The sequence below is a fragment of the Gopherus evgoodei genome, chromosome 2 (genome assembly GCF_007399415.2).
Source record: "Gopherus evgoodei ecotype Sinaloan lineage chromosome 2, rGopEvg1_v1.p, whole genome shotgun sequence".
Taxonomy (NCBI): Eukaryota; Metazoa; Chordata; order Testudines; family Testudinidae; genus Gopherus; species Gopherus evgoodei.
The window spans coordinates 226,308,192-226,323,335 of NC_044323.1; the positions used below are offsets into that span (position 1 = coordinate 226,308,192).

General features: G+C 39.2%; 1 protein-coding gene across 3 annotated transcripts in view; it reads right to left on the minus strand.

Annotated features, from left to right (window-relative positions):
- ATP6V1H (ATPase H+ transporting V1 subunit H) overlaps positions 1 to 15,144 on the minus strand; it is a 73,879-nt gene that overhangs the window by 13,421 nt on the left and 45,314 nt on the right. For all 3 annotated transcript variants that reach the window (XM_030553085.1, XM_030553086.1, XM_030553084.1), the window contains 2 exons: positions 14,368 to 14,469; positions 4,528 to 4,641 (listed from right to left, as the gene is read on the minus strand). In XM_030553085.1, the coding sequence (XP_030408945.1) occupies positions 4,528 to 4,641; positions 14,368 to 14,469 (216 nt within the window). The remainder of the gene's footprint in view (positions 1 to 4,527; positions 4,642 to 14,367; positions 14,470 to 15,144) is intronic.

Sequence of the window (15,144 nt, forward strand, 5' to 3'; positions counted from 1 at the left end):
AAAATTGCTGTAATTTAGGAAGTTAATACTCTGAATTTTTTTAAAATACAAGTCTACATCATAAAAACACCGTTGAAACTGACAGATTCCTGGTGCTAGTCCTTGGCCTCAATAAATGGACAGAGCATCCTGTCAGAACACAGCCACAGAAATGGGCAAAGAGAGATGGGTCCCTCTCAAGAGCATAGTTAAGGCATAGACTGAAAGGGCAGTATGGAAGAATATGCACTGTCACTTCCCGTGCTACACTTTTTTCCCCCTGAGGACGGCAGACTTCCATCTCCAGTACTGTGAGCCTGGCACCTGTCATGAACACTAATTCACTTTCAAAAAAAGTTAGCTCATCCTTGCTTTCATCTGTCATTTTACACACATTAAATGATGCTAAGATTAGAATTCTAAAGAGATAAGTTGGCTGATACCTCACTGCACGATTCTTTTATAATGCAAATTCAACTCAAATCTATTTAGCTAACATGAACCGTCTGAAAAATGACAGCAAGTAGCCACTTCTGACCAAGACTAACTTTTGTCTTTCTTTAACTAGAACACCTGTGAGTTCCTGTGCTTCCCTTAAAATCCTTTAGTAACCAAAAAATAACCAAGTTGTAAATAAGCTATTCAATTGTTTAGAAATTAAGTGAATTTGAAGAGTGATTATTTAGAAGTTTTATACAGGAAATGCAACTTTATTTTAAGCAGGAGGTCAACTCCTACCATACCTCTTCCTCATTAAAATTCCTTCTTCAGTGATAGTAACCTGTCCTACTAGATCATCTAAAATACAGTCAGAACCTTGTAACACTCAGGTAGATACTCACTTGAGTAATTCCAAAAAGCATTTCACCTACTACTCTGATTTACTAGTCTTCTGCATACTGGACATTTTGTAAGCATTAGCACCAAGCTTCAGCCCAGGGCTGCAAACCTCTTTCCTGTTGTAACATCCCAAGATTTGGAAGGGGACCTGATTGGTGCTGCCATGCAGAGATCACAAATCAGATTAAATAAATTTAACTGGAGACTGTGGTCTAAATGAGGAAAGTGCATTTCCCAACAGAAATTACTGGAATTCCATTACATAAGGGAGGGAGGGGAGGCTAAAAACATGACTGGACTCTTCTCAGTTAGAGCAGAACAAGAGACTAGAGGAATGAGGCCTGAAGACGACTACTCATGTTTACTGGGTTATTTATGTGTTGGCAAAATTGAGCTTGAACATCCAAAACAATCTAACCAACCACCAGTTATCAAACTGTACTCAACATTTGTTTTTTAAATTAAAGCTTCCAGGGGAGCACTCAGTCCTTCCTCTCACGAGCCCCTTACAAGATAGGTCAGAAGCAATAGGGATAGAATTGACACTTAATGGTCCAATCTGTGAGAGTCTCTTCTTCATGATTTGACGTCAAGAAACTAACTGTAAATCCTACTGTTAATTGAATTGTCTCATTAGACTGACCTTACATTAGTAAGGCAAAGCCCATCTTTTCATGTGCTATGTATTTATACCTGCTACTGTATTTTTCACTCCATGCATCTGATGAAGTGGGTTCTAGCCCACGAAAGCTTATGCCCAAATAAATTTGTTAGTCTCGTAAGGTGCCACAAGGACTCCTCGTTGTTTTTGTAAATCCTGTGCACAAACTATGGGGCAGATCCTCAGCCCTAGCTAAGTCCCCTATGTGCTGCTCCACTTCTATACCATCTCTCTCCTTTCCCCTGTTTATGGGGCAATTTTGGTCTAGCAATCTTGCGTTTCTATGGCCTATTCCAGCTAGTATAAACTAGAACAGCTTCCTTATTGCAGAAAGCAGAAAGGTAATTTAGAGACACATTTAGCACCCCACTGTGCCCAGCATGAACATGCTAATCCCATTCATTTAAGTGGAAGTTCTGCACACATCTAAAAGGTAAAAGTAGGCTTTAAGAGTGCAATTTGGCTAAGTGGTAATATGCAATACATTCAATTTGGTTAAGTGGTAACAATTTATACAAAACACTGAGGGGGGTAAACACCAACAACAGAGGGGAAATAGCTAAAGCGGTGTTGCTGACAGAAGTGAGCTGAACTTAAAATGGGAAAAGTTAGGCTATACATCTGGGAAAACTTTTCCTGACAATGAGCGCTATTTGTCTGTGGAACAGTCTACAAAGAACAGTGTTGGAAACCCCATTGTTTTGAATATTTGTGATCAGATTTGACAAGGCACCAGCAAATGTACAAAATGAAACTGTCTCCTTTTATCAGAGATGGACTGGATGACCTAACTTGTACACAGTGATAGCCTAGTTATGAACCCCAAATATATTTGCCATGAACCAGAATGGCACATCCCCAATCAGTATGTGAGAAGTACAGACTGACATTTACTACCATTAAACTGTGAAGTGCATAGACAACATAAAAATATACTCATGACCCAAAAAACGTGAGACCACTGTTTAGTCTCCACCTACATGTGTTCAGAAATCAATGTTCCTTTACTCAAGTCCTCCTTACATAGTGAATATTCCTTCTGATTTGTACAGTATGTTGCTTACATTTATAATCTCTCTGTAGGAGATAAAGAATTAGTGTGAGATGAAGGGAAGAGGAAGGAAGATTATAACAACACAATGCTTGAGGGCTAAAAAGGATGAACTAGGGGAAAATTGCTTTGTATGGTTAATTACACATGATTGATTTTTTAATACACGTGTTATTACCCTGTCACTACAGCAATGCACAGTTAACTTGAAAAATCTCTTCCAAGTATCTCTGTATATTGTTACTAACACCCTCCCTCCACCTCCAAATTATTATAACCATCAGTGCTTAACTTTTTAAATTGCATTCCATCTGTCTCAAAACCCCATGCACAATCATAAGCAATTCCAAAGCATGGAGTGCTCAAAATAGGCTGAATTTAAATATGCAGTTTAAAGTCATAATAAAATAGGCGTGTGTTTCACAATACTTCTTTTCTATTATACTACTGAGCCATAGCATCCCAGATTCTACTTTTATTGCACTTTATCCAAGCCATTTGTGAGTAATCTACTCTAGAAGTCAACATTTTGGCATGTTGACATGTACTAGACAGTCTGGAATACATTTATTCAGACACTGCTCTCTATCTGCTCTACAATACCATTTTAGATTTGAATTTTCAGGACTGCTAAGACAAAGTGAAAAAATGATGTCTTATGAAAGATCTAATTTCTTTGTCATGAAAACTAGTAGTTATTTCAAATGGGAAGAATTCCATAAGAAAAATGCAGTTATATAGGAATTTAAAGTTTTCCATCCAGTTTAACAAGTTACAGATTGATTATTGTATCTGGAAAGCATAAACTGCATAAGAAAGTGAAAAATCACATTTTTCTATAAGAACATTTGATTAGAGTTATAGTGTACGTAGCTGATTTGAACTAACATGGAAAGGCAGCAAATGTTTTTAAAATCTTGCCACTTCTAGAGGTTGATTGAAACAGATTAAATCCTTCATCCATACGACATACATTGCTTCCCCCACTACAAAGAAGAAGGAAACTTCTCCCATACTTTTTCTACAGCAGTAGCAGGTTCCCAGTACTTGGGAAGGATTTTCAGGCCTTGTTCACAATCATCAGCCAGACAGAGCACAGCACTGAACGGTATTCTCTTCAAAAGCCATTTCTTAAATATTTCAGGAAAAAAGGCATTAGTGAGTGACTCTGAACATTATTAACACCACAGAACTTTCAGCTCGTAATAGTCAGGCCTTGGAACTAAAGCCAAGTCTCTCAAATGGCAGTGCGGAGTAATACTGATTTATGGTTAAAGTTTTAGAATTTAACAACGACCTATGTCCTCTCATCCCCTCGTTTACAACTCCACCTTGGAATCTTGAATCAAAAACTTACCTTTAAAAAAAAAATCTTTCATCATTCAGACACACTTTTCAATGTAGGTTTGTTTACTAACATTACACTGCAAACCTTGACTTAGAATGAGAGAGCAATGAAGGAACATCATTCCAGAAGAAAAAAAAACAATGCTTTCACTTTGTAAGTCATCTAAACATTAAACAAGTGTTGGGACTATCAATTTCCAGAGGATAGCTAAGTGAAATTGTAAACACCACAATATGAAACTCAATAGAGAACCAGCGAAATCCATTCTGATTTACACAGTTAGAAGACATTTTGCAAACTGTGATTACACTGCATCAATTATAGAATATGACCATCATGAAACATTTAAATTCTAGTGTTTAAGCATAATTGAGTGATGTGTGTTCCACTGAAGTCTTGAAAGTCTGATTACTTAATTCAATTAGCAGAAAAGCAGGAAGGAAATAGAAGCCAAGGTGTTAATTTTTCAGGTCAGCACAATTTCTTGTAGAATTTTAAACACTGGGTTCATCAGAATTATTATTTCATCAACACATTATAGGAACTAAATATTTCAGCTAAAGAGGCTCAGTTATTTAAAAAAAAATCTAATCTGGATTCTGTATAATTTCTCACCGATAATATTAACTGAAGTAAGTTTTCACATACCAGTTGTGAACCATCAGCTTCTGTACAGCCAATAGGGCATTATATCGAACTTGCTGGTCTTCGTGATGCATGTGGTTCATTACTAGCTGTTTACCACCAAGCTGCTCAATCACTCTGAAAAAGACACACATTTTAGATTATCTTGCAATTACTTCAACCTCTGCCTGCTAATGATCAGATAATCCTAACTGCTTAGTACAAGGGATTCCAACAGAAGGTTTATGAGTCACAAAGTGAATGGTAAATGCCATCAATTTTCTAGGGGATCCATCTTATTTCACATTCACTGCATATGTGATGATTTCCTGTATTTCTAAGCATGCATGTATACCCACTCATTGCTGCTGCTTCTTAAATAAGAAAGTACTACTACTACAAAAATCAGGGGAAAAAAGCAAAACTAATCCTAAACTGACCTCGAAAGGGATACCGCTGAGTACTAGAACAAAGCTACAATCTCTCACCACAATCCGAGTCTATAACCATCCATCCTTGCCCTCCCCACTGACTGCTGTTCAATCCCAGAGACTCAAGCAGCGTGGCCAAGAAAATGAAGTGAGGCAAACGCCTTGCTGACCTTGTGAGGCCTCACTGAAAGTCAATATCGCAATGAAATGCTATGCCAAAAATTCTCCATAAATGAATCTCAAAACCACAAACCCCCACATTTCCACAAACCCAAAACCATTCCTCTCTAATCCCCACAGCAACATGGATTTGTGATGACCGGGAGAACCGTATGGTGACTTGCCTGCCTGGTGCGAAGGTTGCGGATCTCTTGAGGCATTTAGACAGACTTATGTATATTGCTGGGGAGGAGCCAGTGGTCATGGTACATGTAGGTACCAATGACATAGGGAAGGATAGGAGAGACATCCTGGAAGCCAAATTTAGGCTGCTAGGGAAGAGACTGAAATCCAGGACCTCTATGGTGGCATTCTCAGAAATGCTCCCAGTTCCACGCGCAGGGCCAGGTAGGCAGGCAGAGCTTCAGAGTCTCAATGCGTGGATGAGACAATGGTGCAGAGGAGGGGCTTACGTTCATTAGAAACTGGGGAAAATTTTGGGATGGGGAAGCCTATATAGGAGAGATGGGCTCCACCTAAACCAAAGTGGAAGCAGACTGTTGGCACTAAACATGAAAAAGGTTGTAGAGCAGTTTTTAAACTAGGAGATGGAGGAAAGCCGACTGCTGAGGAGGAGCATGTGGATCGGACACAGACTTCTCTTAGGGGAGAGAGTCTGATGACAGAGAATCTCCAGGTTATAGTCAGGAGCAGAGGACGGAAGAGGATAATGTAAGGGCCAGATCAGATGATAAACAGTCACATAAAAAAGAATCTGGCACATCAGAAAAGGGCAGACAAATAAACAAGGACAAGTTTTTTAAGTGCTTGTACAAAACTGCTAGAAGTCTAAATAATAAGATGGGTGAACTAGAGTGCCTTGTGATAAAGGAGGATATTGATATAACAGGCATCACAGAAACCTGGTGGACTGAGAGCAATCAATGGGACACAGTCATTCCGGGGTACAAAATATATCAGAAGGACAGAACAGGTCGTGCAGGGGTGGGAGTGGCACTAAATGTGAAAGAAAATGTAGATTCAAATGAAGTAAAAATCTTAAGCGAATCCTCATGTTCCATAGAATCTCTATGGATAGAAATGTCATGCTATAATAAAAATATAACATTAGGGATCTATTATCGACCACTTGACCAGGACAGTAATAGTGATGATGAAATGCTAAGGGAAATTAGAGAGGCTATCAAAATTAAGAACCCAATAATAGTGGGGGATTTCAATTATCCCCATATTTCACTGGGAACATTTCACTTCAGGACGAAATGCAGAGATAAAATTTCTCAATACTTTAAATGACTGCTTCATGGAGCAGCTGGTACGGGAACCCACAAGGGGAGAGGCAACTCTAGATTTAATCCTGAGAAAAGCGCAGGAGCTAGTCCAAGAGGTAACTACAGCAGGACCGCTTAGAAATAGTGATCATAATAAAATAACGTTTAACATCCCTGTGGTGGGAAGAACATCTCAATAGGCCAACACTTAAACTAGGCATTTAATTTCAAAAGGCAGAACTATACAAAAATGAGGGGGTTAGTTAAACAGAAATTAAAAGGTACAGCGACTAAAGTGAAATCCCTGCAAGCTGCATGGGCGCTTTTTAAAGACACCATAATACAGGCCCAACTTCAATGTATATCCCAAATTAAGAAACACAGTAAAAGAACTAAAAAAGAGCCACTGTGGCTTAACAACCATGTAAAAGAAGCAGTGAGATAAAAGACTTCCTTTAAAAAGTGGTGATTGGGAAGTGGAAGTGATTGGGCAACAAAATGGCAAATGAAATTTAATGTGGATAAATACAAAGTAATGCACATTGGAACAAATAAACCCAAATATACATACAATATGATGGGGGCTAATTTAGCTACAACGAGTCAGGAAAAAGATCTCGGAGTCATCGTGGATAGTTCTCTGAAGATGTCCATGCAGTGTGCAGAGGCGGTCAAAAAAGCAAACAAGATGTTAGAAATCATAAAAAAGACAGAGAATAAGACTGAGAATATATTATTGCCCTTATATAAATCCATGGTACACTCACATCTTGAATACTGTGTACAGATGTGGTCTCCTCACCTCAAAAAAGATATTCTAGCACTAGAAAAGGTTCAGAAAAGGGCAACTAAAATGATTAGGGGTTTGGAGAGGGTCTCATATGAGGAAAGATTAAAGAGGCTAGGACTCTTCAGCTTGGAAAAGAGGAGACTAAGGGGGGATATGATAGAGGTATATAAAATCATGAGTGATGTTGAGAAAGTGGAGAAGGAAAAGTTATTTACTTATTCCCATAATACAAGAACTAGGGGTCACCAAATGAAATTAATAGACAGTAGGTTTAAAACAAATAAAAGGAAGTTTTTCTTCACGCAGCGCACAGTCAAGTTGTGGAACTCCTTACCTGAGGAGGTTGTGAAGGCTAGGACTATAACAGTGTTTAAAAGAGAACTGGATAAATTCATGATGGTTAAGTCCATAAATGGCTATTAGCCAGGATGGGTAAAGAATGGTGTCTCTAGCCTCTGTTCGTCAGAGGATGGAGATGGATGGCAGGAGAGAGATTTGATCATTGCGTGTTAGGTTCACTCCCTCTGGGGCACTTGGCATTGGCCACTGTTGGTAGACAGATACTGGGCTAGATGGACCTTTGGTCTGACCCTGTATGGCCGTTCTTATGTTTAATGTACTTTAAAACTGTGTAATGAACAACAAGTAATCGTATTAGCCACAGATAGTGTACTGTAATTATCTAATGTTTTAAAGTAGTCTGCATTGCTTTAGACCTCTGGCAAGAGGAATCTGGCAGGGCATCGTCTTGTCCAATATTTATGGAAGCAAACTGTTTGGAGAAACAGGGTCTCTCGTATGTTGATGATACCCAACTCACTGTCTCTCTTTCATCATTATTTGTATGACAACAGTAGCACTCTGTGTATGTCCACACTGTAATCAAACATCCACAGCTGACCTGGGTCAGCTGACTTGGGCACAGGGGCTATAAAACTGCTGTTTAGAAACTCAGGCTCGAGCTGGAGCCTGAGCTCTGGGCCTATGCCCCCTTGTGGGGTTCGAGAGCCTGGGCTCTAGCCCGAGCCCGAACATCTACACTGCAATTTTATTGGCTCATAGCACAACCCCCATGAGCCAAGTCAGCTGACACGGGTCAGCTGCAGGTATCTGACTGCAGTGTAGACATATGAGGCCCCAATCAGAGCCCCATTGAATCACATAGTGTACAAACACATAGCAAGAGAGTCTCTTCTCCCCAGCAAATTTAAAAACCTTTCAGATTTAGTAACTCTAAATGTGTGACAGACTGGAATAGAAAGAAAAACTGGACACGACATTTAACTCAAAGAAGATAAAAATATTTCCTAAACTTTAACATCTAGCAAAGGCATGCACCTCACTTGCTCCAAAATGGTTTGTTGCACCTTCCAAGTCCTATTGGATCCATAAACTACGTGCTTGAACACAACAGAAGTAGCGAGTAGAACCCATGTCATTCCTCTCTGTTATACACCTCACAAAATGTCATCCACATCTCTGTCACTTCTATACTAATTTCTGTGCAAACACTCTAGTTTTATGCCAGTACAGCCTGGTATTTGGCAGTCCTCATGCTATTATATGCAAACACATACAGCTATGTACACTTTTTCCAAGCCACATTCCAAAGCCTTGATCCTATAAGCTTCTCTGTGCAGGTAATAATCACTGAAGTCAATGGGACTCCTCACAGGTGTAAGATTTGCCTATGTGGAGCAGCTAGTAGTACTGGGGAGTCAGAAAGCAAATTTCTATAGCTGCTGTATATTCACAGATGTGAATTTAAGGGTGTAAATATATAAAGTCACTTAAGTGTGCATATTTCATGCTCATATCTCATTCTGTCACTCAACCAATCAGTATTTTCCTCAGCAAATCCAGGAATTCAGTCTAGCTTTTCCCGGCCCAATTTCCCCTCCCAGTCCTCTTGTATAATCCCAATATCTCTGCCCTCCACTGAACTCCTGTGCCCCATTTCCCTTCCACACCAGCCCACAAAACCATTCCCCTAACAACTAGATTCACTGGCTTGCAAAATGACAAGTAGCTACTCTCAGCTAACCCACACTCCCAACAAGTGTTCCAATCAAACCAACAGGAACCTCTCTCCCTGGCCATTCCAGTAACTCAAAATTAAATAATGTATTCCCCTTCTCTCCCCATGCCTCATTCTCTCTGCCAAGCCTCACAAAAACAATGAAGGAAAGAAAATATCTACTCATACTATACACTGGAGAGGTAGAATCTAGATAGTTATTTAAAATTCACCATTGTTGTTTGTCAATTGTTCCTCCTGAAATCTCCTCAGTAGATTAGCATATAATGTGAATAGCCAGTTTATTAATGAGGTACATTTATATTTTTATTGCACATTGCTCTCACATGCCTTAGAAAAGCAATTAAGAGCAATATCCTGTGAAAAGATTAGTGATGCACTCCTATCTTTTGCATATTAACTTGCACCATGCTACTGTACCTCTCATGAGTACTATGAATTACTGTGACTACCGTATTTATACTTGAACAACAATAACTGTTGACAGGTTTCAGAGTTGCAGCCGAGTTAGTCTGTATTCGCAAAGAGAACAGGAGTACTTGTGGCACCTCAGAGAGACTAACAAATGTATTTGAGCATAAACTGTAGCCCACAAAAGTTTATGCTCACATAAATTTGATAGTCTCTAAGGTGCCACAAGTACGACTGTTCTTTTTTTACTAATTGAATAATTTGTAATTGATGAGCAGCACAATTATTTTAAATTAAGCAACAGCAAAATATGGCATTACTATGAGACTTCATCACCTTCACCCACATCACACTTTCTAACTTGGCCATAACAGTACATGAAACTCCAAGGAACATTATGCAAAATGTTACACAATTTTAAGATACTTTATACAAAGTAAATGCTTTCCAAGACATACCACTGTTATATGTCAAAGTCCTCAACATGAATACTAAAAATTCTAAATAGCACAGGAGGTTCCTAAAAGCTTTATTCCTGCGTAAGGCCTCCTCCCACCTTCCCAAGAGAAAAAACAATACACAAAACAATGTTGTGAAATACAACGAATAGTTTGTTCACATTCTAGGGCTTTGACTTTTATAATATATTGAATAGAAAAAAAAAAGTGGTGAAAAGAGGATGTTAAGCTCAAGTGCACCCCTCTCCCAGGTCAAAAAGAAAAATTAAAATTCTCTCATCGCAAATAATGCTGATTATTTCAGGTAACAAACACTGCAGTGGAGCAACACTGGAGCTGAGAATTTGAAGTAGAGAAATCCAATATTATAGTTCCTAAATCAACTGTTATTTGGCCTACTTGTACATATGCAATTTTTTTTATTTCTATGCCTGATGTATGCCTTAATACAGAAGTTCAAGCTCGAAAAGCAACAGCTAAAATAGGTAACCCAACTTCAAACCGTTTCCTTCTCAAATCTATGACCACCTCACATGCTTGCTTTAATCTCCCCTCCTCTTCTTCTGCTTCTCTCTCTCTCTCAAAGTTGGATAAAGGAAACCAACTAGCTGACAAGTCAAAAGCACCCTGTACTGGGCGTGAATGACTTTCACTGTGAAATAAGGAGCTGAGTAGTAGCGTGAGCAAAGAGAAAGAAGTCTGAATTCATGCAATCCATCGTCAGTTGAAAAGCAAGGAGTTGGCATAAAAGTTAAGTGGAATTCAGCAGTGGGAAAGGAAAATTATACCAACAGAAGGCATTAACATGTACCACACTGCATGTACAAGACCAGGCTAAGGTCAGAGAGCTGTTCCTCAAGACGTTCCCTAATCTTAGGAGTTAAAGAAGAAGGTGCTCCATGTGTTGTTCCTCCTATAATAACCACGTTGACAGATCTCAACTGAGTCACAAGTGTATACCTTATACGATGACACTCACAGTGATTTCGTTAAACACTCAAAGGGTTGGGGAGCTCTTCCCAGCTGAGACTTGCCTCTTCCTTCTCTTGCCAGAGGAAGGTATGTAGGAGAATATGGAGTTCCCTCTGATTCCCACTGACAGATAGACACTGAGCATGCCTTTGTATTAGACTGACTATAGAGATGCTAATAAGCTGGGTTACATGCAAATACTTATAAATACATGGTCATACCCTTTGGTGGTATAAATCATTGATTTTAATGGAACTACACCAGTTATACCAACTGAGGAGCTGGTCCATAATTTCTAAATGGTAAATATCTTGAACTTTCCTTAAACTGACATAGTGTAATGAAATAACCTAACCAAAAGAATAAAAACAGGTGTTTGGTCTAATGAACATTGCTCTTAGACAAACAAGAGAACGGATTATCAATAGTTAGGATGGTAATCTTACCACTCTGCCGAATGCAACTAATAACTGAAGAACTTTTAGCTTTTACATATTTAAGCTTTACCATTTTTACAGGCTTCAAGTTCTAAGGACAAAAGTCTTAAACAACTAAAATTTTTGCAATTCTTCTATTTTTCTGAACCAGTGAACGGCCTTCAATGTCACAGGATTCACTGAAAATGAAAATTGCCAATATGATTCCCACATCTAGATGCAAATTTGATAACATCGTACTGAAATCCAAGTGTAATATGGAAAGAAATGGACCATTACGTGTAACTGAAACATTGCTTTAAAGATTGTGAGACTTGGAGCTACTGTACTAAAGTCATATTGAATAAGGATTTCTTTGGTGATCACATATGTGCCTTACAAAGAACAAGCTGTTATCCCTGTTTTAAAAATCTGAGCAAGGCATGACTTTGTAGTTCGTATTTTGTAAGAGAGTTGATCTGTTTAGATTTTTGTACTTAGACATAACTGTACTTGTAAAAGCAGCAAAGAATCCTGTGGCACCTTATAGACTAACAGACGTTTTGGAGCATGAGCTTTCGTGGGTGAAGTGGGTATTCACCCACGAAAGCTCATGCTCCAAAATGTCTGTTAGTCTATAAGGATTCTTTGCTGCTTTTACAGATCCAGACTAACACGGCTACCCTCTGATAACTGTACTTGTAGTATTCATACGTTAACATGTACAAAAAAATATTCTATTATTAATGTGATTTTTTTTTAACTAGCTGGAATGACAGAATTATTTTCCTGCACCCTCTCACTTTAAAAGTTTGAAGCTCTGCTGAAAAAGTCAAAGGACACAGCTACGGTGAGCAGGGTGTGGTGGTAACAACGTGGAGTGCTCCTGTAATATTTCAGCAGTGGATTTGTGCACATAATTTGGTTTTGGATTATGGAAAAAGTTTAGTAATGTATTTCTGTTTTAAACCCCAGCCTAGGAGTATAACATACTGACCACACCCTCTTGTCTATTTTCAGGCAACATTATGAAATGTCATCTCTTCTTGAACTATCTACAGAAAGTCTAAATTTCTTTCAGCTCACAAGTAAGCTCATCAACAAACTTCAGTATTGCTCAATACATATGATCTGCTGGCCACATCTGAACAACATACTTGATTTGTTCTTATACTTTAAGAACATCTGCAGTTCTAGTAGGTAAGGTAAGATTACAGAGGCTGTCAATCTTCCATACTTCGTAAGTTCCCTTCCCACAAGTTCAGGAAACCAGTAACAGCTCATCATTTCTTCACAGGGGAAATTTTTTTTAAAAAAATGACTTGTATAGCTAAGTATGTCTGGAATAGGTGAGAGCTGCAAAAACCCATCAAGGTCTCTGAGACAGAGGCCACAAGAGCCTCAGATCAGGATAAGCAGAAGTGACTAAATGGTGAGTAAACCAATATTACATGAACAGAGCTATAAAATGGTGTGACAGGATGGACAAGGCCCAGAGACCTTGCTGGAGGCCTCAGGGTCCTGCCACACCCCATCCAAGAGAGAAGCAAAGAGAAGTCCTCCAAGGAGCCTAGAGAGGCTGTGAGAAAGCAGCCAATGAGAGAGGCTACAGGGAGCAGCCAATCAGGGTCATATAAAAGAAGCCGCAGAACACAGCAGTAGTCAGTTGCTGCCCAGAGCTAGAAGAGAGAAGACAGTTACTGGCTCGCTGAAAGAACAGCAGAACCAAGGAGAGCTCAGTGTGGGCAGGGACTGGGAGAGCAAAGAAGGAGCTCCTGGCTGGCGTCTGGGACTAAGTAAGGACTGAGCCCAAGGAGGGCCACAAGACGACAATGTCTCCAGAGAAGAAGCCCTGGGGATATGGCCCACACTAGGGCCGGAACAAGTTAAAATCTGCATACCCAGGAAGGGGTTTGTTCCCTTTCACATATAGACAGTGTGTGAGACTTAGAAGGCTGAGTAACTGAAAAACTGCCTGAGAAGCCACTGAAAGGGGTCACAATAAATTGAAAGATTGCAGACACACCTGAACAGAAAGCAGACCAGAAGGGTGTGCTTGCAAAAGGTGGGTGCCACGACCCCTTACATATGATCTTTTTTAAAAAGCCTCTCTGACAGTACATACCTTGTAACCCTTGGGATATCTAAATCTCACCTACCAAGAGGTTGCAATATTCTGAACCCAACCCTGCAGAAATGTCTCACTTTTCAAGTGACAGGGTTGTAGCTTTCATAGAATTCGTTGCTGACAGACCATTGTAATATTTTTATTTGTTTGCCTAATATACAGAACAACAGTTTGTCTGCCTTCATACTATGTCAAGGATATTATGTGTTTCAGGTAAGTTATCTAGTATTTCTGCATATTTAAATTTCTACGTATTTTCTATTGGTACTTTTTACATGAAGTATGGTATCAGAACACAGTAGTTTCATTTATCACAGAAAATCACCAGCAATATTTTATGAGAAACAAATCTTAGCTCAAAAGGAACAAAATGGTTTTATCACAAGACACTGCAGGATTTTTCACTAAAGATTCTCCATGACTACTGCAAGACCAATACTCTGGTGTTTATAATGAAATTCTGATAAACACTTTAAATATACAGGAAGTCTAGGACTGAAGTGATTAGAATAGCTACTAAATGCCTAAACAATTTTCAAGAGCCCTTCAGATATATTTTCTTCACTAATTAAAAGCCCCAGAAAGCGAATTAGTTTATTGCTGACAGGATCAAACAGCTATTTAATATTCCTAATAACCTATTTCATAATTATGTTGGGGCAAGTCGCAGCACTTGTTGTACAATTATAGTGTTTATCAGGTTAAGTGGATACTCCACCACCTTGCCAGTAGTATTACGAGACAAAGGCAAAGAAAGCTTTTTGCTTACCGCTTCCCTCGAGGATAGTGTCGTACATATTCTCCCACATCATGAGCAGCTACAGCTAAGACTTGCGGGTCATCAGAAACCTCCAGAAGCTTTGTCAGGATTCTACAATATTATTTAAAACAAATCAGATGCTAATTACTCTACAAAGTGCTAATTTAAAGTAACTCAATTGCAGAGACCATAAATACATCATGCATCACCTGTACTGTAAAACTGGGATTAAACACACAAAACAAAAAATACCTCCCAAGCAACAAACTGGAATTAAATAGCAAAGATCCTATCTACTCTAGGCAAAAGGACATTGCAACCAGTGCCCTGAGCTTGCAGCATCTGTACACAACAGCTGTCTCAAGCATTTTATACAAAATGTTGCTTGCATCACTAGACTGTAGCACCTGCAGCGAGAACTTGAGCTCAAGTCCAGCTGTATCAGTCATGCTTATGAAATTCAACAGTGTGGAGAAGAAACCACAGAAGCTGCAGGTCCAAAAGCGCTGCTGCTGCTGCTGCTGCTAACTCCATTCCATGATGAAGTGTCTTCCGTAGGCAAGCTACCCCAAGAAACAGTTTTTGGTATTACAGGACACATGATTAAGAAGTCCCAGAATACATCATGGCTATTCTGCTTGCTGTTTGTAACATGCCAAAATAGTTCTGTCAGAACTGTTGTGTGGTTGCACTTAACTGCTGTCAACCAACTTTCATGCTCTATCCCCTACAATGGTTTCCTTGTTCACTAGAGAATACCCCAGTGAAAAAACATAAGCAGAATTT